Below are 26,385 nucleotides of genomic sequence, written 5' to 3'. Positions count from 1 at the left end.
AATCCTTTTCATATCAGACATCTGCAGTCTGCAAAACAAAGAGGACTTTGGATGAGAGACTGCACAAGAGTTCAGGCCACCTCCATATCAAGTCCTTTGCTTTTCTGTTCATCTGGAGAATAAGTTTTTACACTGTAACCCAGCCATGTGGAACACTCGCAGCCTTCTTTGTGGTTTCCTATGTATTGTAGCTTTCATGCGTACCACTGGTAAGTGCAATTGCAGAGAATTTTTTAGACTAATTTGAAAGAACCATTTATTATCTAAGTATGTGCGCAAACAAGTGATTGAACTAAATAAGAGTTGCATATTTCATGAAGAACTAGAACAGTGGTGGCAAACCCTACCTGTGGCTAAAGATCAGTATGTTTGCTCAGTGTTCATGAATTACCCCACTGAATCTGAAAAGTTACCAATATTGTAAAAATAATTTTGATGTATAAAGTAAAATCTGTATAGTAAAAAAGTGGAACATTTCTAGGCATTTTCATATTTCCATAGCCAGAGTGTACAAAACAGTCACTGTACTTGGTATTTCGTACCTGTGCTGAACAAAACATAGATATATCTAGAAATGTATTTAAATGTTTCTAAAAACAATATTATCTTTCTGTCTGAATGGATTTATATAGTTAAGTACAAGTTACTGTATTTATATAAAGGAAAACAGATGTACAGTAAATGAAGAAATGACCCTGAAATAAAAGTTTGCATACTAAAATCCATTTTTATTTTGACCACGAATTCCATAAATTCATACCTATAAACCTATTCATATAAACCTATTTAGAGATCTTGAATGTCAATCATATGTTTCCTTCGATGCCTCTGTGTCACTGGCATAACAATCACTTCACATACTGCACTTACTTCCACTCCCCACATTCCCTCTTACTACTTATAGTCTTTATTTAGCATAACCTGTACTTCTGCATCCTTCATGGCATATCCTCCAGTAACAAGAAAAGAGGATTAGGAATTGTTTCATAGGGTGGCAGGTCCCCTTTAAGTAACACTATGAGAATGGCATTGCTTTCTGCATTATGGCTTTCTGGCTTTACATGCTAGCATGTAAATCCCTGCTCTCCTACCTGAGCACTGGCGTAGTGCGGATATTCATATGCAGCAATGGAGGAAGCAGACCCAGTTGTCCGGGGACCCTATCCCCTGAGCCCCCACATCAGCTGGGTCTGCTTCCGCTATTATTATACCACTGAATGATACTGTATTTACCTATTAGAATTCATGCACAGGTATTTTAAACATGGCGATGTGTGCTCTTTCTGCCAGTGCAATGAATAATGAAAACATTTGTTAGTAACTGTCTTGTATTACAGAAAGTAAAGCCGTGGATTTTCATCCAGATAGTTCCAAAAACATAACCGAATCGCTGACTGAAATAATTAAGGTACTATTTAAAACATTTCTAAATTCAGTATATTGCATGTTTTTTTACAAAGAAACATACCCTTTATTATAGTATAGTAAAAAGTGAACTGTTTACTTCACCATTTAGTTTTTTGCAAGTAGCCTGTATGTTGTGCAATTATTGTATGTATTTTGCTTCTTTAGAAGGTATCCCCAACCAAGTGGGAGTTGAAACAAAATAAGGTTTGACTGGATTAGAAAGAATGGAGGAAAGGACAGGGTTAACAATGGTGTGCCATATTGGGTAGGCTGTGGGCATCTCAGGGAAAGGAAGATAGAGAAAAGGACCATTAGGGAGAAAGATTCTTTTTACCAATCAATAGCACGGGAAGCAGCACCTCCAGTTTCCCCTATCTATCTTTTGATCTGATGGAAACATGGCAAGGCTGGGCCATTTTCACATTGATTCTGAACTCCTGGTGTATTTTATTTACTGTATGTTTGTTAAGTTGTTAACTTCCCCTTGGTTTCAAGTAAGGTAAGGCATGATGAAAATAAATTCTGGGGTTTATAGTTGTCCCAAATCCAGATACATTTTGCATTTTGAATTAGGGATGGGCTGTGATTGTGTAATTGTTAAATAAATTATTTTTATTTTCCTGATGGTATTTAGTTATAACTGTTGGTATTTAGTTATAACTGTTGAATTTTAGTTATTTTTAATATTGTAGAACTCCCTTCAACCAGTAATTGCATTAGTGTTTAAATATTAACAATAAGGTCAAAGTTTAGCAAACCAACTATACTTGCGTAAGGTGAGGCTTCATATATTTTAACATACATTTGTACAACGCGAAATGTGGATTTTATATTAATATGGTTTAATATTACTCTGGTTTAATATGCATGTATAGTAAAATTTCCCTCTATGAAAATTTTTTATTTGATTTATATAAAGCCCCATATTACACATAAGGCATCAGCCTATTTGTCAGCTCCCTCATACTAGCATCTTAAAGGCCATTTTAACAAGGATACATGTGCATGTTGTCAGTATTTGTTTCTCAGTCAGTCAGTACTGTCTTTATAGTTGTCCTTTTCTTTTCCATTTTCTGTTATATTTTTTTAAGCCAACATAACTTCTGGATCTGCATTATTAAACTTTCAGACTTTTTTTTAAAAAGGCATATTTTAGCCATATGTATGAATATTGGCTTTTGAATTTGATAACCATTGTTGCCATATGTATATGGGTATGGATATGTTTTTTTGTTGCTAATGTCAGCTATGACAGGCTATCCTCCCCATTTTATGCCATTCGCCACATGTTCCAGTAGCGTTTATAGGCACAACATCACCCATCTTTCAGTGCTCACACTGGCCAGATTTTAGCAGAAAAAATCCCAGTTGTCCATTTCTGTGTTGTCCATAGGTTTCATGTGTTTCTCTGCCAGCTAAAACTCAGGTTTGCAAAAACTGCCCTGTATGCCTAGTAGAAGTAAATGCATGAATGGATGTGTGAAGTGTTATGAATCCGCAAGGGTGCAGATGATAGAACAGCACTGTGTGTAGCAGACAGGTGGTGTTGAATGCCCCTGCCCCTGTTTAAATATAGTTTCTGTACCTTAACATTTTACATGTACATCTACTATTTACATCTAACATCTACCTTTACGCCTCATTCAGACCAGTGGTCTTCCCTATCCTACATCCCTGTCTACATCTACATTTATGCCTTTACATCTAACATCTACCTTTACACCGTATTGGTCTTCCCTGTCCTACATCCCTGTCTGCATGTACAGGTATAGGACCCATTATCCAGAATGCTCGGGACCAAGGGTATTCCGGATAAGGGGTCTTTCCATAATTTGGATCTCCATACCTTAAGTCTACTAAAAAATCAATAAAACATTAACTAAACCCAATAGGATTGTTTTGCCTCCAATAAGGGGTAATTATATCTTAGTTGGGATCAATAACAAGTTACTGTGTTATTACTAGAGAGAAAAAGGAAAGCAGTTTTCAAATTCCGAATTATTTGATTAAAATGGAGTCTATGGAAGACGGGCTTTCCGTTATTCGGAGCTTTCTGGATAACAGGTTTCCAGATAAGGGATCCCATACCTGTACCTTTACGAATTTACCTTAACACCTTTACATCTAACATCTACCTTTGCGCCTCGTTCAACCAGTTGTTTTCCCTATCCTACATCCCTGTCTACATCTACCTTTATGCCTTTGCCTTTACAACTTTACATCTAACATGTACCATTACGCTTCATTCAAACCAGTAGTCTTACATCTACCTTTACTCCTTTATACCATCACATCTAACATCTACTTTAATGCCTTGTTCAAACCAATGGTCTTCCCTGTCCAAAATATGGACATCACTATCTTCAAAGGATTATCCCTTGTCTTTTAGGTGTAGAAAGACAGATGAGACTTGCCCTGTAGATTTCACCCTCCTATGTGGAGCCATTTGCTTGGTGAGCTAGGTCTGTGCACTCCTCACTACACTGGACTGCGTATACTACATTGCTTTGTTTTGATTGCTTTTGATGTTTGATCCTTTGGGTGTAACATTTTTTGTCGCAGTTTGTTGCTAGGTTTAAAAAACACAGGGATGTAGTGTTTGTTGAAAATCCTTCCAAGTTTCTCTGAAACTCAAGCTACATATGAGATGACTATATTGTGCCTACTCTGTGTCTCAGGACAGATATTTTTTTTTTTTGTGTTCCTGTTGGGTTTAGTTGCTGTTGTTGTGACAAAGGCCAAGTCTGGGTAGCCACAAGCTTTCAGTGCTCCTCTGAGATTTTGTTTGTGCTCCTTGTTCTTGGAATCTGTCATACTTTCCACCCAGTGATGTAGAGTTTTAATGACACCAGGTTTACACCCCCTTGGATGGATATCAAACAGTCCAAAAAAGCAAGTTGGTTATCATGGACATCTTCCCTTGTGAACTTATTGTCCACTGAGTTGTGTTATGTATAGGCTGCCACATCATGAGATTTAATTTTAACCCAAGTATCATCTACATATCTGAACCAGTGACTTGGTGTAGTTTTCTTGAATGTATGTAAGCACCCAGCTTCTTCTGTCCTTTCCAACTGCTGCTCACTCTAGTGAGGATCTTATGTAGCATATTTATCAAAAGATGAAATAGAGCCACAAGTAACCAAAGGCAAATTCCAGTGCTTTCTATTCATTAGTAGGTAGGTACAAATTTCTAGCTGTATTATTTATCATTCTCGCTTACAGTATTACCTTTATTCTCGCCATACCTTTTACATAGTTACATAGTTACATAGTTACATAGGGTTGAAAAAAGACCTGTGTCCATCAAGTTCAACCCATCCAAGTAAATCCAGCACATCTAACCCACACCTACCAATCTATACACTCACATACATAAACTATAAATACAACCACTAGTACTAACTGTAGATATTAGTATCACAATAGCCTTGGATATTCTGATTGATCAAGAACTCATCCAGGCCCCTCTTAAGGCATTAACAGAATCTGCCATTACCACATCACTAGGAAGGGCATTCCATAACCTCACTGCCCTCACCGTGAAAAACCACCTACGCTGCTTCAAATGGAAACTCCTTTCCTCTAATCTAAAGGGGTGACCTCTGGTGCGTTGATTGTTTTTATGGGAAAAAAGAACATCCCCCAACTGCCTATAATCCCCTCTAATGTACTTGTACAGAGTAATCATGTCCCCTCGCAAGCGCCTCTTTTCCAGAGAAAACAACCCCAACCTCGACAGTCTAACCTCATAGTTTAAATCTTCCATCCCCTTAACCAGTTTAGTTGCACGTCTCTGCACTCTCTCCAGCTCATTAATATCCTTCTTAAGGACTGGAGCCCAAAACTGCACTGCATACTCAAGGTGAGGCCTTACCAGGGACCTATAAAGGGGCAAAATTATGTTCTCATCCCTTGAGTCAATGCCCTTTTTTATACAAGACAGCACTTTATTTGCTTTAGTAGCCACAGAATGACACTGCCTGGAATTAGACAACTTGTTATCAACAAAAACCCCTAGATCCTTCTCCATTAAGGATACCCCCAACACACTACCATTCAGTAGATAGTTTGCGTTTATATTATTTCTACCAAAGTGCATAACTTTGCACTTATCAACATTGAACCTCATTTTCCAGTTTGCTGCCCAGTTATCTAATTTTGTCAAATCGCTCTGCAAAGCGGCAGCATCCTGCATGGAACTTATAGTTTTGCACAATTTAGTGTCATCAGCAAAAATAGAAACAATACTGTCTATGCCCACCTCCAGGTCATTAATAAACAAGTTAAACAGCAAAGGACCAAGGACTGACCCCTGCGGTACGCCACTAACCACACTGGTCCAATTAGAAAATGTTCCATTTACAACCACTCTTTGTACTCTATCTTTCAGCCAGTTCTCTATCCAATTACAAATATTATGTTCTAGGCCAATATTCCTTAATTTGATCATTAACCTTCTGTGAGGTACTGTATCAAACGCTTTAGCAAAGTCCAAGTAGATGACATCAACTGCCATTCCAGCATCAAGGTTCCTACTCACCTCCTCATAAAAGGCAACTAAATTAGTCTGGCAAGATCTGTTACGCATAAAACCATGCTGGCACAAACTAATAGTATTGTGAACTGCAATGTATTCAAGTACCCTATCCCTTATTACCCCTTCCAAAAGTTTTCCTACTACTGATGTCAGACTAACAGGCCTATAGTTTTCAGGCTGAGAACGGGATCCCTTTTTAAATAACGGCACCACATTAGCAATCCGCCAGTCTCTTGGCACCATGCCAGACCTCAATGAATCCTGAAAAATTAAGTGAAGAGGTTTGGCAATCACAGCGCTCAGCTCATTTAATACCCTGGGATGAATCCCATCCGGCCCTGGACCTTTGTTTACCTTTACATGTTCAAGTCTCTTTTGAATTTCCTCCCGAGTGACCCACGCGTCAGTAGCTAAATTACTAGAACTGGGCATATTACAAGGGAAGCCTTCATTATCTGGCTCCTCAGATGTATAGACAGATGAAAAATAAGAGTTCAAAATTTCAGCTTTTTCCCCGTTTTCATCAACCAACGTACCCCCCCGTGATAATAAAGTTCCCACCCCTTCTTGCTTCATTTTTTTACTATTCACATAATTAAAAAATAATTTTGGATTCTTTTTACTCCTAGCTGCAATATCCCTTTCCATCTCTATTTTAGCTTGCCTGATAGCTTTTTTGCATGCTTTATTTGCTTCCTTGTACCTGATGAAAGTTTCCGCTGTCCCAGCTAACTTGAATGCCCTAAAAGCACGTTTTTTCTTACCAACCTCGACAATAACACTTTTATTCAGCCATAAAGGTTTTGCTTTGCGATGCCTCTCCTTGCTTACAAGGGGAATATACTGTTGTGTATACCTGCAAAGCAATGTTTTAAAGATGTTCCATTTTCCTTCTGTGTCTAACCCCATGAAAAGCCTTTCCCAGTTGACACATTGCAGAGATGCCCTTATACTGGCAAAGTCTGCACGTCTAAAATTGAGTGTTTTAGTTACTCCCTTATAGCGCTGTCTCTGCAGCATTATCTCAAAGGAGACCATGTTGTGATCACTGTTCCCCAAATGCTCACCCACACAAATGTTAGAGATAAGTTCATTATTATTAGAAATCACCAGGTCCAAAATAGCGTCATTCCTAGTGGGTTCTTGAACTGCCTGAAATAAAAAAAGAATATGCCCCTAAAAATCCCATACAAGTGATTTGCGTTTATGGAGAAGCACTGGGGCCAGCAGAAAAAAATTCTGTAGAATTATGACTTTAAAAAGCTGAAATTATGAGTTTAGTACAAAATATCGAAAATGATGATTTTTAATCTCATAATTATAACTTTAAAAAATCAAAATTTTTGTACATTTTATTTTTATTTGTATTTATGAGATTAAAAGCATATTTATTCAACAGATTTTATTTTTCCTGACCCTAGTGCTCTTCTGTAGAAAGTAAGAGAGGTGACATTTCCCCATGAAAACCTGTGGTGAAATTTATTTCAACTATTGATCAAAATTCACCTAAGAATCTTAACTTTCCCTCTAAAAAGAAAAAGAGTAAAGGAATAATATATAATGAATACTTGGGTTTCCTAAAAAACACAGGGGGTATTTTGGGCAAAGGAGTATGCATAATATAATTTAACTTAAAATTCCCTATTCACTGTTTTTAAAAACCTTTTTTCTTGTCTTTTAGTCAGTTACGTCTCATCAAGATGAAATCGCCAACCTTGAAAGGACACGTATCAATTTATTGGTCTTGTTAGCGCAAGAATTGCTTGGCGTGCTGAAAGAATATCAGGACAAAAGTAAAATTTGTAGGATTTGACATGTTAAGTGTAAATGCTGCATTTATAAGTTGCCTTACTTTCTTTCTTACTTATACCATACTCGTTTCTTTTAAGGTTATTTAGAGTTGGTGTCTGTTAGCAATTGTTCCTTGCCACTGGTACCAAGAAATGGAGGCTTGGTGTGTGTTTATCTTGGCAGTGTTTACTATTGCAAGCCAATGTGCAATCAGGTAATGTCTATAATACAACTGTATGCAGGAATAATATATTTAATAAATCATCAACATATTCTACAGCACTATTTGTGATATTGGTGAGAACACAAAGAGACAACTAGTATGTTAAGATGTAAAAGGAGTCATGTAAATGTTTACAAGATTAATTTGAAAGATGGTTTTATTCTCCTCTGACATATTTTTTATCTGCTGGAGAAGTACCCACACCATTACTATCACCTCCCCTTCACTTGTCTGATAGCATATTTTAGTTTCTAGAGAAGCCACAGACACTTCTGCCTATTCACTTGGATATGATATGTGTCAGCATTGGTTCTCTGCACTGGATGGTCTATTGAGTCTTTTACCAGTGATAAAAAAAAGGTTAAATTGCACCCATTTTTTGCACTCATTTGCACTGCCTGGGGGTAAATGACCCCCAAGTTTTTTGCACTATGCTTCTTGCTGATGTATAATTTGCTGCTAGCACTCATATGGGGTATATTTATCATGCTGTGTAAAAAGTGGAGTGAAGCATGTCCAGGGCAACCAATCAGCAATTAGATATCAACAGTTAGAAAATCATCAGATTGGCTGATATGAGCAACATCACCGAAAAATGCTTCACTCCTCTTTTTACAGAGCATGATAAATATACCCCATATGACTCTTAACTCTTTGTACTCCCAGAATAAATTGTAGGACTCCCTTTGTATGTGGTGCTGACAATGCTTGATGCAGTGAGCATGCACAGAGCACTACAGGATGCAAAGTTTTGCTTTTTGCAGGTGTTAAATATAGGGTTTCGCTTATGCCCATCAACAATGTTTATCATTTTTATTAATGTGGGGCAAATTTACCAGCATGAGTGGGGCTAATTCACCAACATAAAAGCTAACATAAGATCTAAATTGCAGTGATGCATAGTTGCCCATAACAATCACTCAAGTCATTGCTTTTATTTTCTAATGTGTAATGGACTGATCAAAACTAAGCACTGATTGATTGCTATTGGTAATTGATTTGTGCAGTTTAACTTATATGTTTTTTAATTAGTGCCACTGATTGTGCAATAAGACAACAGCCAAAAAGGATATGGACACTACAGATGTTGGCACATGAGGGGTGATGTACAACATGTAAAACATCTGAGAGCATTTTCCCACAATTATGCAACTGAAATGTTTTACACTATTACTGTGTAAAATATGATGCACACAATGTAAAACACTTAAGGGTACATTTCCTGGCTGTGCACTGACAGGCAGATTCCAGTGTGTACACATATGCAGCAGAAAGGTGCCAAATCAGTGTTTTCTCTGCTTAAATGTGATCTCATATTATGATCTTGTTTAAAGGGTTTCGACTTCTCCTTCCTGAGACGAAGTCGACTATATGAAGAATGTGGAAAACACACAGATTTTGCTTGGACATCTCAGTATATTTTTGGTCGAAGGTTGGCAGAATGCATAGGTAAATTATCTCTTCCACAGGATCAGTGTTATGTGCTTGCATTTTAGGCTAATCCTACAATGTGCTGATATTCTGTTGGTATTTTTCTGCCAGTGGAGAAATGTGTTATTTTCAGGTATAGTCTGTACCATCTACTTAAATGGCAAAAGCTGGTCTCTGCTTACTGTATATAGGATGGCACAGATAGTATCAAACAACCATGCGCATCTCTTATCCAGCAGAAGAATGTTGTTTATGGTGTTTATATTAGTCAAAGTTAGCTTATTCACTCAGATTCTATTTAATAACTTTGAAAAATTCAATCTTATTTCACTGTTCTGGTCACGCATGTAGACAGAATTATGTCAACAAGTTTGAACTAAGACTCCAAATTCTCTATGTTTTTCCATGGAGAAATACAGTATAGAACAATGGTCAGTGGGCAGTAAGCCTTTTTAAGGGACAGCTGGGATAAGGCAAGGTTTGCCTGTCCCTTGTTTCCTTTTATATATGTCCTCTTAACAGACCCTCTTTTGAAGGTTTTACTGCAGTGGTTCTGGTTCCTAACTGTATGCTTGCCCAGAAATTAAAATGTATTTCACTATTTATGAAAATGACTCTGGAGTCTGCCAATACTATGGAACACAGATGCCAGTAACCAAACAAACTATATTTCACTAAATGTAGTGATTATTGGTCCTGGCAATATGCTTGTTTAGAAGCAGAAACCAAGCTAACTGTAAGGGGGAACGTCACCCAAACTCAAGTTACACTTTTTGAAAAGTAAACCTTATTTAAAGCAACTTTGCAATATACATCAATTAAAAATATGCAGCCTTTTCATGATTTTTAATATTAGGCACAGTTACCTAAGACTGTTCTGCTGATCTGGTTTACTAAAAAAAAATGTTACAGTAGTCGACTGTCCTCAGCCTGCCTTCAGCCTGCATGCTCCAAATCCCACAATTCCGTGCACACGGGATATCAATAAGGAATGCAACATCGCAGTGCAATGCATTTTGGGTTATATAGTTCCTACATGCTAGCTTTAAGCTGTGAAGAAATTCAGTAACATTGATGTCAAATGATGCAGAAAGAGAAGAACTGGTTTGTAGCATATAAAAATAGTATTTATTCATACATTTTGAAGGAACAGATTACAGTGATATATAAGAGTTTTCTGTGTTGTGTGGGGCTGTTTGACAAATTTTGGTTCAGAAGCTGGAGTTTCCCTTTAAACAGTACTATATTGCATTTGCTATGGAAATAGCTAGGTCCTGAAATTCTGCTTTCTGAGAGAACAATCACAAGCTAAAGTTCTGTAGGGAGCCAGGTTGATTGGCCCATTGTATTCTGCTGGTTAAAGGTGTGCCTTTCTGCCCTCTTGGCTACATATCAGCTAAGATATATAAACTATAGTAGTGTTTCTAAAGCAAAAACAACATTTTTACCAGTGCAGGGTACATATAAAAATCATTTTTTTGTTGTTACTGGGCTTTTTTTTTTTTAAATTTCAGTTAAGTATATTCTCCAAGCAGATTCCAAAAAAGTTGGGACACTAAACAAATTGTGAATAAAAACTGAACGCAATGATGTGGAGGTGCCAACTTCTAATATTTTATTCAGAATAGAACATAAATCACGGAACAAAAGTTTAAACTGAGAAAATGTACCATTTTAAGGGAAAAATATGTTGATTCAGAATTTTATGGTGTTAACAAATCCCAAAAAAGTTAGGACAAGTAGCAATAAGAGGCTGGAAAAAGTAAATTTGAGCATAACGAAGAGCTGGAAGACCAAATAACACTAATTAGGTCAATTGGCAACATGATTGGGTATAAAAAGAGCTTCTCAGAGTGGCAGTGTCTCTCAGAAGCCAAGATGGGTAGAGGATCACCAATTCCCACAATGTTGCGCAGAAAGACAGTGGAGCAATATCAGAAAGGTGTTACCCAGCGAAAAATTGCAAAGATTTTGCATCTATCATCATCAACTGTGCATAACATCATCCGAAGATTCAGAGAATCTGGAACAATCTCTGTGCGTAAGGGTCAAGGCCGTAAAACCATACTGGATGCCCGTGATCTCCGGGCCCTTAAACGACACTGCACCACAAACAGGAATGCTATTGTAAAGGAAATCACAGAATGGGCTCAGGAATACTTCCAAAAACCATTGTCAGTGAACACAATCCACCGTGCCATCCGCCGTTGCCAGCTGAAACTCTACAGTGCAAAGAAGAAGCCATTTCTAAGCAAGTTTTCACTGGGCCAGGGATCATTTAAAATGGAGTGTGGCAAAATGGAAGACTGTTCTGTGGTCAGACGAGTCACGATTCGAAGTTCTTTTTGGAAATCTGGGACACCATGTCATCCGGACCAAAGAGGACAAGGACAACCCAAGTTGTTATCAACGCTCAGTTCAGAAGCCTGCATCTCTGATGGTATGGGGTTGCATGAGTGCGTGTGGCATGGGCAGCTTGCATGTCTGGAAAGGCAGCATCAATGCAGAAAAATATATTCAGGTTCTAGAACAGGGGTGGGCAAACTTTTTGGCTCACGGGCCACATTTACACACCCCCGGGCCGGACCGGGCCAGGGCGGGCCCCCTTCTCTCTTTAATTCCGGCACGCCAATGACACCAAGTCTCGCGTGATGAGACTTGGCATCGTCGGCGGGCTGGATTAAAAAGGCAAAGGGGCCGGATGTGGCCCGCGGGCCGTAGTTTGCCCACCCCTGTTCTAGAACAACATATGCTCCCATGCATTTTTCAACAAGATAATGCCAGACCACATTCTGAATCAATCACAACATCATGGCTGTGTAGGAGAAGGATCCGGGTACAGAAATGGCCAGTCTGCAGTCCAGATCTTTCACCTATAGAGAACATTTGGCGCATCATAAAGAGGAAGGTGCGACAAAGAAGGCCCAAGACGATTGAACAGTTAGAGGCCTGTATTAGACAAGAATGGGAGAGCATTCCTATTCCTAAACTTGAGAAACTGGTCTCCTCGGTCCCCAGACGTCTGTTAAGTGTTGTAAGAAGAAGGGGAGATGCCACACAGTGGTGAAAATGGCCTTGTCCCAACTTTTTTGGGATTTGTTGACACCATGAAATTCTGAATCAACATATTTTTCCCTTAAAATGGTACATTTTCTCAGTTTAAACTTTTGTTCCGTGATTTATGTTCTATTCTGAATAAAATATTAGAAGTTGGCACCTCCACATCATTGCGTTCAGTTTTTATTCACAATTTGTTTAGTGTCCCAACTTTTTTGGAATCTTGGTTGTATTACATATGTTTATTTCAGACAATTCACTCTACCTCTTTAGAAACATCATTGCTTTTCATGTAGAATATTGTAAGAACCTAAGAGCTATTAGGTTTCTAAAACACATTTTCAGCATTGTTTTAAATGTACTTAAACAGCCTCTGTTTTTTTATTTACAGAATCTAAAGTTGCTGTAAGTGGGGCTCCCACAGCATATTTCAACAAAGATAGATGTCAAAATATCACCAGCAGTGCCACGGCTGAGCAGGAATATATCAAAACTTTCCTACAGGAACTCAACGAGAAACAAATTGATAAAGAACATAAGGATGCATTTGATTTTGTTGCATGTGGAAACTAAATGGGGAATTAGAATTGTATAATAGAATAGTGAGCTTAAAGAGGATACTCACCTTAAAATTAGCTTTTAGTATTTACAGATAGATAGAGATAACTTGGAGATAAAGTAATTAATGTTTGATAGGAAGGGTTGTAAATAGTCCAGGGGTTGGGCACATGTAACATGAAACCTGACCTAAATTAAGGCCCTGTCTTAATGTGTTAAATAACTCCCTACATTTGAATTTATAGATCTTTATTTCTGGTTCAGTTTTAAAGTTCCCTTTTAGTATAAAAACATTCATGTCCTGAAGCCTGTGGTCTTAATTATGTTGGGTTGAAAACCCCAACATACTGTTCAGCTTATACTTTTTCTTCTTCTTAGTGCCCCCAATTTTCTAAATGCTACTCCTACAGTTTTAGGGGTATAACACCCAAACTCTCCACAATTCTTTGCCCTATAATGGAGCAGGTTGCTTGTGCTTTTCTAAGTGATCCCGCCCCCCATCATTTTGTGGTGCCGCTCAGAACACCCCAATTTTTCCATTGACTGACAGGGAAGATTTTCAAACTGCTGCCACTCTTACAGCTTTAAAGCTACACCCCCCCCCCCCAAACTTGAATAGCATAGTCATAAGGTCACCCTAATGAAACAGTGACATTTATTGGATGACCCATAGTGGGAGGGGCCAACAATAGCCAATCAAATTTCACCCATTGACTTTAATGAGGAAATTGAAACTGCTGCCAATCTTACAGCTTTGAGGCTACACTCCCCAAACTTGACTCACATCATGAGGTCAGCCTGAATGAAAATATGATGATTGTTGGAAAAAGTGGGCAGAGCTGTGAACAGCCAATCAGGTTTTACCTATTGACTTGGCGGAAATTCAACCTGCTGCCATTCTCACAGTAATAACACCAGGGTCCCCGAACTTTGCAGAGTTAGGCACCAGGTAACTGTGGTTAAAGGTTAGAAAAAGTGGGCAGAGCCACCAACAGCCAATCAGATTTTACTTATTGACTTTCAATGGGGAAATTCAACTTGCTGCCATTTTTACAGTATTTAAACTTTTCACAGTTGGTCACTAGGGGACTGCAGTTTTAGTTTTGAAAAGTGGGTGGGGCCACTAACAGCCAATCAGATTTCACCTATTGAATTTTATTGGTTTGATGCCAGAGTTCCCAAACTTTGCACAGTCAGTCACTGGGTGACTACGTACTCAAGGTCAAAAGCCAATCACATTTCTTTCATTGTTTTCAGTGGGGAAATTTTAACTACTGCCATTCTCACATTTAATGTCAGGGTCCCCAAATTTTGCAGTTTGTCATTGGGTGATTATGTTCCAAGTTTAGAAAAGTGGGTGGGGCCAACAACAGCAAACCAGATTTCACCTATAGATTTCATACCTTTAAATATAAACTGCTACCATTCTTTAAATATTAATACTAAGGTCCCCAACCTTTGCAGAGCTAGTCACCAGTTAACTGCAATTCAGAGTTAGAAAAAGTGCATGGAGCCACCAACAGCCAATCACATTTCACCTATTTACTTTCAGTGGTGAAGTGTAAAATGCTGTCAGTCCCACAATTTTTATGCCTGAGTCCCCAAACTTTGCATCACTGGGGGACTGCAGTTCAAAAATAGGAAAAGTGGGTTGGGCCACTAACAACCAATCAGATTTCATCCATTGAATTTTATTGGTTTAATTTTAAAATGCTGCTATTCTCACACTATTTATGCCAGGGTGCCCACTGTTTGTCACTGGATGACTTCGACTTAAGGTTAGAAAAAGTGGCCACAACCACCAATCACAATATACCTATTGACTTATTTTGGTTTAAATTTAAACAGCTGCAATTTATTAACTATTAATCCTAGGGTCCCTCGACTTGCAGAGGCAGTCACTGGGTAACTGCAGTTCCAGGTTAGATAAAGTAGGCGGAGCCACCAACCACCAATCAGATGTCACTCGTTGACATTTAGTGGGGGAATTTGAAATTGCTGCCATTCAGACTATTAAAACCAGGGTGCCCAAACTTTGCACAGTGGTTTTACTATATACAGTAACTGTGGTCCAAGGTTAGAAAAAGTGGGTGGAGCCAGCAACAGATCAGATTTCATTCAGTGACTTCACGTTTTTCAAACCAACATGAAGTTTGTTCTCAAACTTTCCTTTCTAGTTATTACTACAGTTGCTTGCTAGTGTTGGTTTTGGTACATTAGCTATTGGATGGTTACAAAAGGAGGTATTTTATTCTTGTGTTATTGCTGACCAAGGACGATGAGAATCATAGTTCTATGTATGAAAGAGTCTCACCTACACACCTCTAATTCAACTTTCTAGTGGGACTTTTTTTGACATCACATCACCATGCAGCAATATCAGAAATGATATGAACAACACTAACATAGAAATTCAGCTCCTTAGCCTTTTATTTCGAGCCACAGGCTGACTTGTGCGATACAGAATGCTTTGGACCTGGGGGTTTTTTAGATAAGGGGTCCTTTCCATAATTTGGATCTCCATACCTTAGGACTGTTTTGCGCCAACATGGATTTATGCAGCTTAGTTACCATCAAGTACAAGCTACTATTTTATTATTACTGAGAAAAAACAATACAAAATACAATTAATAGCTTAAAATGGAGTTTATGTGAGATGGTCTTCTCTTAATTTGGAGCTTTCTGGATATCAGTTTTCCAGATAAGGGATCCCATACCTGTATTGGAAATTGTAGTTAATTATAGTAATAATAATCATCATAGTTAAAGCCTCTGTATATTCCAAATTGTATGATTCTTTACTTTATACTTTACATAAGGATGAGTTTACATTTTTGTTTTTTCATTTATTTCAGGCAGCTTGCTAGGGATGGAGAGTGATTGCAGCCACCTCCCTCACTGTGTGTATAACTGAGTGTATAGCTGCCCAACAGCCATGCAGCAATATTACATCAAAAGCATAACCCAAGGGCATCATTCTCTCTCCCCAGCAATGCAGTGCTTAGGTGATTGATACACAAACATTACAAACCATGGCCCAGTAATTATTTACGGTAGACTTCTGTGCCTATACGATCTATAGGGACATCTTTTGCAGTTTTTATGGATTAATTAGGCTTTAGAAATACTAGAATTGTTAGCACTTACATATAGTGCATCTAGTTGCCTGAATAATTATAAATACAAACTTTTTTAATGCAGTGTTATACAGTCAACAGTATTGACTCATTTAAGCAGCACTATTACAAAGTTTGTTGGGGAGTGTTTTTTTCACTTGCTAATAAACATTCCCCTTTGATAAATACTGTATGTCCCTATCTGTCAGCTTGCAGTTACTGTTTATCTGTCTTGCAGTGTAAAATCTTTCTAATAGCACAAGGTATTTACCTGCCTCATAGGACTGCCTTAAAACCAAAAAATGAGTGTTTTAAACATAAGGAATTATGGGCAGAGACATGCAAATGACTCCTTAATGTGCCTAGGGCCAACTATGCATCTAAAACTGCTGGTTTAATAACACAAGTACAACCTAATAATTCATACCTATATATCCAAACTTGGAGATCACATTAGTGCTTGCTGTTCTTGCTGTTACTTAATGAATATTAAAATCTGAAATAAATCTTGTCCCGAACAAAGACAAACAAATTGTGCCAATAAAACGACACTTTACTCACAGTCGCACCATTGGTTGTATTAGCACATGTTTCTACATGTGAGCAGTAACATCACGTCAAGGCTTCAACCCTGTTACTGGCATTAACACACCATTCACGCCGGGTGTAACGCCTCAGGGGAGAACCAACGTGAATAATTTGCCATTGGTTCCCCTCATTGAGATGGAATTTCACTTGTAACACAAAACAAGACAAACTTGCACCGAGACCCAGCCAGTGTACATGCTCAGTTAGTAAGACTATGAGGAAGCTTCCTGCTGATTGGCTCAGATCCACATTCCTAAGGGGGGGGTAGGGAGTTCTTAGAATTCTTGAGGGAGGGGGGAGAGAGGAGAGAGCTGCGTGTCTCTGGCAGAGGAAAACAGACACAAGAAATCTTTTGACAGAGAAGTCAGTGCAGCGCTTCTGTGAGTGCTTATGGCTGTATTTACATAGACCTTTCTGATAAAGCTTACTTAGATATTATCTTTCTTTCTCTTTTAAATGTGTAAGAATAACAGCAGTTAAAATTTCCCAAGGGAAATCAATGAAAGAAATGCGATTGGCTGTTGGTGGCACCACCCACTTTGGGGTGTTCAACAAATGTCACTATTTCATTTGGGGTAACCCCATGTTTGGGGAGTGTAGCTTCAAAGTTTGAAAATCTTGTCAGTTAAAGTCAATGGGAAAATTAAGGTGTTCAGAGCGGCGCCACAAAAACAATGTACTTGGCATACATTCAACCTGCTGCCATTCTGACAGTAATAACACCGGGTCCCCAAACTTTTCACAGTTGGTCACTATGGGACTGCAGTTTTAGTTTTAAAAAAGTGAGCGGAGCCACCAACAGCCAATCCGATTTTACCTATTGGATTTTATTGGTTTGATGCCAGGGTTCCTTTGGTCTTGATCTTATGTCGGTGGTGGTTCATCCTTGTGTGTAGTTTTTGCGTAGTTCAATCGGTGCTTAGTTGTGCAATCAGGGCCACAGGCTTCAGGACATGAAGGTCTTAATCTGGGGTCAGGTTTCATGTTACACTGACTGTACACTGACTGACATGTTACCCTCACTGAATCCAGACCCCTGGACTATTTGCAACCCATCCTAATAAACATTCATTACTTCACAAGTTATCTGTATCTACCTGTAACTTCCTACATTATTGCTCACAAACACTTCTCTCTGATCTAACAGTGTATATGTTGTGCCATTCCAGCTTTAATTTGTATTTTGCCTGAAGAAGGGGCCTTAGAGCTCTGAAAGCTTGCAATGTATTTTTATTGTTAGTCAGTATAGGTATCAATTCTACAATACCTTTGTATTTGTGTTTTTTAATTATTATTAAAAGACAAGGAAACCTTCAGCATGAGTCTTTGCCATGTGTGAGAGGACATTCAAAGGAGTACTTTCCAATCATCCCATGTATGCATCCTTTCCCCAGCAGCACTACAGCAATCCAGCGTCATCACATTTAGACCAAGACTAGGTGCTTTTGTCCATGTTAAATCCCACAGTGCATCCAAATCTACAGTGACGAGTGTAAGGTTTGATATAATATCATATAACCATATAGTCATGTAATTATATATTCATATATGCATGTATTTTGATACTTTGACACACTTTGATACTTAGCATGTCATACTCCATTTTAGAGATGTATCTCCATTTTGTAACAGCAACCAGCAAGGTTTGAACATCCCATAATAAGCTGTTTTTCCCAAATAGTACCCTTGCACAACTTGCACCTGACAAAATATAAACCTTGAGAAACAATTTAATCTTATCTGTGCACTAACGCCTTTTCTACTCCTTGTGTCCTCCTTTAAATTCCTGTCCCGCATTAGCCATCCTTGAAGATAATGAGGTTCTACTCCATCTTTAATTTATAATGATTCCTTTTTCTCTGTACGTACACAAGAGGTATAAATTCTATGATCACGTAAGAATAAACTGGACAAGTTTGAACTTCCCTTGGAGCTGTGTCTTTCTTGTCCCCGTATACGCCTTTGTCCTGGTAGGAGGGCTCCCACGGATTACTAAATCTAAGATCGGCGGTCAGGGACCTTACAACGAGAATGTCACATTTCCCAGTTTCCTAGCTTTCCTAGGTTAAGCAAAGTATATTGTAAAAGCAAAAAGCTGCACAGCTCTCATTGTCAGTTCCACAAACTGGCCTAGGGGATGGCATCAGCATGGGTAATATATGGCGGCTAAAATACTCGTAGAATAAGAGAAAATCCCCAGGATAACTGCAGCAAAAGGAAGGGGTTTTGAGCAGAATCAATATAGTTTTCGTAGTAAAGCATGTAACCAAGTTATGTAACCAATGATAATTTTTTGTCACTGAGAAAGGACTATTAACAATATACTGTAAATGTCATTTTCATCTCTTTCATTCTCTTTCTTTCTTGCTGCAAAAATTATTTCTGAAAATGTGTTTTTATTTGATTTAAAGAAACAATAGTAGCTGTAACTAGGATAAGGTAGTAGAACACAAATATAGTGAGAAATCAATGTGGAACTATATAATTAATAATTAATGTAGTAAACATTCTGTATAAGGGAAAAAGAGGTTTCTGAAAAAGGGTGTAAAATAAGCCACTTTTTTGGGTTCGGCTGAACCCCCAAACCCACCCTGAAGGATTTGGGCGAATCCCGAACTGAATCTGAATCCTAATTAACATATGCTAATTAGAATTGGAAGGGGTTTAAAATCAGATATTTTTCCCCCTGACCATTTATCCCTTTCCAAATCCTAATTCAGTTCCCCGGGACTGGGCCGAAACCGAATCCTTAAAAAAAAGCCTGGAGTCTGCCAGAATCTGGGATTCTGTGCATCCCTACTGCAAACTATAACCAATATTGTGAACAAACATACTAAACTTGCACCTAGAAACTATTAATAACAAAGCTACAACAAAATATAATACATTTCTGCATTCCTCTAAACGTTACTTTTTGTACTTGCACAAATAAACACGCAGGGGGTTTCCCCCCTTTGAATTGCCACGTTGTGCCAGCGTATTTTTTGGAATTGCATTGTTCCTAATATGGCATGTTATTGGTTTAGGAAAGCCTTGATTACAGTTTATATATAACACCAACAGGTTTGGTTGCCAGTGCAACTGAAGTAGATTCTTTTAGGTTATTTTCATTAAACAGTTCCAGCCAAGGAAATTTCTGGCATGCGTTTCATCCTCAGCAAGATAAGAATGACCGCAGGCAAAATCATCAGAAGGCTCATTACCAATACTGTGGCGAAAATCACAAGTAAAATGGACCATGACACCAAAACCGTTTGTTCCATTGTATCTGAAGAGCTCTACGATTGCTGAAAAGATAAAATATAGCATTGATTAAATTGGCACTTCCAAGTCTCGGCTTGCTATGCCATGCACTAAACAAAACTAAAGTCATATTCTGCTTCCTGACTCACAAGCACAAACACAAAGCACTAGTTCATTGAGAAGTCTCTGAATAATGAGCTGCTCCTTATCTCACAGCCTGGCAGTATGCAGTCTGTGCAATGGAAAGTGTTGTTCATACACAGAGCTTGTCAATGGACTGCTGATTGGTTTTTTGTGCTCTGTACAAGTCAGAAAGTAAAATTTGCCTTTAATTTCATTATGCAAAAATGCAAAAAGTTTAGCACAAGCCTTATTTAAAGTAGATGTTCTTTAGTGCAGAACTTTTTTGGACCAGCTTTGCTGTGTTCAGCCTTATCTGGTCTGATTTGTTCAGTGGACTACATGTAAAGCATGGATACTTTTAGCGTTTATCATTTCTGGGACAGGTGTACCATAACATACACAAGCATAACATGACACAACATACATTTTATTCAGGGGACACTCTTTTGTTGAAATGTTTCTGTTATTCATTATATCATCAGTAAAATATTGGAAAAGGTTCTAAGAAGGTCTCCAAATATATAGTATTCTGTAATATTTCAAACAATCTCCTGCATATGTAGGGCAGTCCTAAGGTCTTTGTAGTGTTATGCCTTAGGCAGGTTCAGAGGGAGAATATACAGGATGCCCCCAATGTACTCTAGAATTCCTAGGTGACTAGTACATTAACTTAAATATAATTTCAGCTCAGAGTTTCATAGAGCAAACTATACACCTAGCCTAGGCAGGAAGAATGACCTTTCAGTTAAGAACCCCTCACACTTACATGGACATGGGAGCCCTGATTACTTTAGTAATTTTATTGTTGAATAGAAACTGCTGGGACTAACTTGGGAATGGGCTATTTATGGATCAGGACTGCCGATTTTCTTAGAAAGTACAGCTATTTATGCTATATTGTCCTATCGTGATAACAGTTTTATAAGGAAAAAGAACTAGGAAGGCTAAGAGCCTATATTTAAGTTTTCTAGGAACACAAGCAAGAGAAGCTTCTTAGTGAGCAGTTCAAAGAACTGAAACTTGTAAACTAAATATAGAGTGGTAGTCTGTTGCATAGGTATAACCCAATTGTGACTACTGTAACCCAGGGTTTTGTGTGAAAACCTAAACTAATGGTTCCTAATATGTCCAAAAAAAGACAGCAGCAAAGAATTCCATCAAGGCAAAACTGGTTCAGCAACAAACAGAGAATATAAGTCTATTGGAGAAGTAATTAAAGACGTGTGCCAAATGAAGTGACGCAATCCCCACACTGTTAACCATAACTTGCACCCAGTGTGTGCTCAACCACACATGCAATTGAATTAATTTTGATGCATAAGGTTCAATGGTATGTAAACATATACTGCATAGCTTTATACTGGGAGGCTGAAATAAGGTATAAAACACATTAATATTATTTATAGAATATTCACTACCATTTTTCTATGTTGTGCACATTTAAGTAGTTTTTTCAGTAAACAATTTACTACAGGTGTAAAATTTGATTTATTTAGGTGATAATATGATTTTATTTTTAACTGTTAACGATGAATTCGCACTTAAACTAAATATATGGCCTTTAATCCAGTACAGAATATCACATAGTAATTTTACTTAAATATGCTCTTCATAGTGCAGAACAACATACTAACCTAACTACATTAGAGCATATTTCTGTTTTGATTCACCCCAGGTAAAGGACTGTTAATAAAACATAGATACACAGTGAATAGAATCCTTTAAGGAGTTGAAATCAAGTGTGAAATCTAGTCTACTATATGAATAAACAAGTATAAAATATTTTTCTGGACTGTAATACAATAAATAATAGGGTTTATACATTTTTAGGAATAAGTCTATTTAACAATATCCAGGATAAAATGAAAAAACAGCAGCACTCCAGAAATGTTGTAGAAAAAAGTGACTTTACTCAAGTGCACACAGCAACGTTTCGGGCTTAAACCAGCCCTTTATCAAGCCAGGGCTGGTTTAAGCCCGAAACGTTGCTGTGTGCACTTGAGTAAAGTCACTTTTTTCTACAACATTTCCGGAGTGCTGCTGTTTTTTCATTTTATCCTGGATATTGTTTTACCCTGGCTGAGGGTTCAGCTTGCACCTGGGGCTACAACTAGCCGGTTTGTCCATTGTGTAGCACACCTTAATCAATTTGTTGATAAGTCTATTTAACAAGTTATTTACTAAATGTCTCCCATTATGCAGAGTTAACCTCAAAAGGGTTTTACATACCTCAAACAATTGTTCTTCAGTGTCCAGATATACTGTATGGTGGCAACAAATCCCCTTTCAGAAAGAAATCCTATTATTACACTCTAGAATGGATCTTCATTACAAATATCATCCTGGCAATAATATATGCCATACTTAATTCCATCCAGCTCCTTGGTTATGATAGTTAAACGTTGTGTGGATAATTCCAAATCCTTGTCCTCAGTATCTAACAATATTGTATATCTTCTGGGAAGTGGAAACGCACTGTTTGACACAAACAATTTTAGAAAATCAGCCTTCTATTCATAGAAAACAAACAGGATAACAGAAGAAAACACCTGTGTTTGACCAGCTCTCATTGGATTCAAAATATATGAAGAGATTCGTTATACACAGTACACAGTTCTCTTGGTTGCCCTCCGTCATGCAGGGTGTAGATGAATACAAATAGATCAGGGAATTGTGGGATGCATTTCCTAAATACTACTTCCCTATGGGTTGTTGAGTATTATGTATATAGCACGTACACTGTATCAGTTATGGTTACTTGAGAACACTTGTACGTCAAATGCAAAATAAAATATTGGCAGGAAGACAACTATATAACAATACCTTTATACAGAGAATGTAAAATGTTGGCTGTGCTTCTGGCATTGTATATAAATACCTTATTCATGACATCTATTGCTTAATCACTGATGAAAGCTACAGAGTAATGCCACATATCCAACACTTTTATGACCTGAACTAACTGCTTTTGCAGGAATAGTATGCAATGGAGCAATTGTCTAACCCTTACTGGATGTTACCAAAATAAGAGAGTATAAGGGAATGTGGTCACGTACCATTAGTGCCTAACCACTGGATAAATGTTCATAACACATAGGTTTTACCTTTGCCAGAAATAAAATTTGCAGATGAAATATTTATGATAATGTATGACTACAATAACATGAGGACAGGGGATGTGCACTGTTCCACCTGGCCAGTAGTTTATTAATGTGGCTTGTGTAAATGGTGGTTGATTTTAAAATTATTAATAGATAAGCAAGCTGAAAAAAATTAGGGAAATTCACTATTTTTTCTAGAAAAGGGAACAACTAGTGATTAGCAAATTATTTTGGCAGACATGGATTTGTGGCAAATTTTCATGTTTCACCTTTGGCAGATTATTTTGTGAAAATAAAAAAGTTGTATGCGTCATTTTTTGACGCACATCATTTTCCGTGTTCCGCAAATTTTTCGCCATTTCTTGAATCTTTGCAAAGGTTTGGAAATTTTTCGGTGAAGCAAAACGGGACAGATTGGCTCATCACTAGAAACAACATTATCTACAAAACTCTTTGTACCTTCATATATACAGAACTGTGATGTGAAGTTGGGCAACAAAAACTAAGCCCTACTTTCAGTTAAGTATTAGTATTTTCGTATTTCACAAAGACCTCAACCCATTGTTCAGCTTTAATACTTGATTGTTATTGCCTATAATATTTTTTTTCTATCTTTGCTTTCACGTATAACTAACTATAAACAGCTTGGAGTCAAACCAATCTGTAACCAAGGGTTTTGTAAGTTTAATGTAGGGGTTCCACAGAAGTGGAATCCATAGCACCTAATACATTTTTCTTTACTATTTTTCAAAATTATATTTTATATGAAACTTCTTTTTCTAGACTGTAAAGTTACCTGTGTTATTACCTACCTGTTTCCAATCCATAGCCACTATCCTAGCATTTCAATTTGGAATATCCAGACAGTTTAGGACATGCCTTTGATCTTTCCTGCTATGCTGAGTTACAAGTTATATCTAATTAGTTCCCTAAACCATCCCAAACCCCCTTTCATGTATCACTTGAAAATTCAGGAACACATCTAATAAATACATGTTGCAGGGCAGCACTGATTGCTGATTTAAAAGAAACTGCAATCAGTTCAGCCCTGCTAATTGGATTTTTTTTAGACATTTCCCTGCATTTTTAATTGGTCTGGTGACCTTATGAAAGATGCCATCTTTGGGTTCTCGGCCTTTAAAAAGGAAGCCACTGTTTGGCTTTTAGTATTAAGTTTTTTCATTCAATTTAAAATTGGTGGTGGGTTATTATGTAGGATCTTAGAAGAGGTTGTGTCTATTAGCTTCTTTTATGTAATCTTTCTTATTACCACAATCAACTTCCCTTATCTCATTTCTTATGACAATATGTTTTTCTTTTTTAAGATAGCTCAAATCCTGTTTTTCTTTAAAATTTTAATTATGTTTATATCAAGGCTTCTGGTTTCAACTATTTTCGGTCCAGACTGGTGCCAGCCTGCATTTGTGTTTCTTGGGCCAGAACTGTGCCAGCCTAACCTGCATTTCTCCTTCTAGTTCCTGAGAGAAAGAACAGCTTTCATTGTATTGTACTTTCCAATCAGAAAGAAAGAGTTATAGAAGCACAGAAAAACTGTATACTTCTTACACTTCTATGAGTCCTACAGATTGGTAGTCTGCTTCTTGAATATACTATAACTGTTTATAATGTGCAACTTTATATGGTTGCATTCCAAACTGGGTAATTTTATTTTGAAATGGATCTGGTCCAGATTGTGAGCTTTCACTAACTAAGGGCAAGGATCACATTTAATTTGCTAGCACATAGTTTCCATCAAGTACTTTGCACATCACTGCGGCAAATATATTAGCAATATGTAATAAGAAAACTGTTACAAATAAGTTAAAATGAGGGCCAAACAATACAGCATTACTCAGTTAAATCCATACTTCTTTCTAGAAATTGACCACCTTTAGATTATTTTTCACAGCTATTAATAATTAGCTCAGGCATGAGCATATAACAAAGACTCCATTACTAAAAGCAAATATTTCATTTTTCTATGGCTCTGTTTACCCAAACTGTTTACTATCTTTTAATTACAGTATAATTATTATTGCAACAACTGAAACCAGCATACTAAATAGAGCAATCACATCAGAACAATGCAACAACATATGTAGCTAGTGAAGCTGCAATAGACTGATAGATATGTTGTACATTATACTGTTTAATTACGGTTGGTTTTTGTTTATAGTTTTTTTAGCGTTAATGGTTATGTGCAGAAGAATTAAGAAGTATATGGAAAATAGATGAATTCTGGGGCCTTGCACAGTAGCAGTTACCTTCAGATTTTGATGGTGACCTTAAGCCTTGGGCACCCAGAAAGTTTTCTCTGCTTCTTGCAGCTTGCGTTTTTCTGCTCTGTTTAACTGCACTGAAAATAAGTGCAGGTACATGAAGCGGAGTGAAGGCTGGTACAGAAAATGTGAAACTAGGTGTTTTCAGCGCCAACCTCAGCCCCATGTACCTGCACTACACTTCAGTGCAGGTAAATGAAGCTGCGTATGGGACTGGATTCACTTATCTCAACCTGCAGAAAAAGCAGGCTGAGAGAAGCAGAGGAAATGCTTTGTGTGCCAAGGCCTTAGTCCTCTAAGTAGACTGAGGGGAAAAACTGGAGGTTTGAAAATAGGGGGGGTTTGTTCCCCTGGGTCATTTTAAAATAGAGAGTAAAGTGTCTATTTTATTTTGCAAAATAACATAAATAGTAAAAAAAAAAAGGCTTCCATTTGCAGTTCTAAAAGTTGCCCTTATATAAAAATAAATTGTCCTATAACCCCCTTAATTGCCAACATGTAAAAAGGTAAAACATAATTATATTTTAAATGTAAATAGGACAAACTGTAGTTTGGCAAGCAGGTGGCACCAAACCTTCTATAGCTGGGAAGTTCCAGCTTCAGGGAGCCAAGAAAACTACCTCCTGGCACCTTGTTTGCAAGTAAGACTGCTGCATGTCATCTTCCGATTCTGAAATGCTTCTACTAACACTGGCTCAGTACTATGCTGGATGTGGGACACATTCGCCTATGCTTGGTCTGGTTAGCCAAGTCAGAGGATTGAAAAAAAAATATCAAGGACTGGTGCAGTTTTAGGCCATTGGAAACCAAAAGCCCTAGATGTAGCAGTTTCATTTCACTTGTTCTGACTTGTTTCATGATTAAGCATTTCTCATATCTAAGTAATGATACATTATGTATGTAAGATTGCATTTAATGTCTTGTTTAT

At 37.7% G+C, this 26,385-nt stretch overlaps 1 protein-coding gene across 1 annotated transcript; it reads left to right on the top strand.

Moving 5' to 3' along the window:
• The first annotated feature begins 13 nt into the window (after positions 1-13).
• On the top strand, positions 14-13,313 carry LOC100496372. Its single transcript, XM_031906413.1, has 6 exons — positions 14-209; positions 1,338-1,408; positions 7,629-7,740; positions 7,837-7,952; positions 9,296-9,410; positions 12,841-13,313. The coding sequence occupies exons 1-6, from the start codon at positions 146-148 to the stop codon at positions 13,020-13,022; spliced, it is 660 nt and encodes a 219-aa protein (XP_031762273.1). The 5' UTR covers positions 14-145; the 3' UTR covers positions 13,023-13,313.
• The last annotated feature ends 13,072 nt before the right edge of the window (positions 13,314-26,385 follow it).

Source organism: Xenopus tropicalis, chromosome 7 (assembly GCF_000004195.4).
Source record: "Xenopus tropicalis strain Nigerian chromosome 7, UCB_Xtro_10.0, whole genome shotgun sequence".
NCBI classification, from domain to species: Eukaryota; Metazoa; Chordata; class Amphibia; order Anura; family Pipidae; genus Xenopus; species Xenopus tropicalis.
Note: the sequence above shows the minus strand (reverse complement) of the source record. Positions and strands in the feature narration are given on the sequence as shown.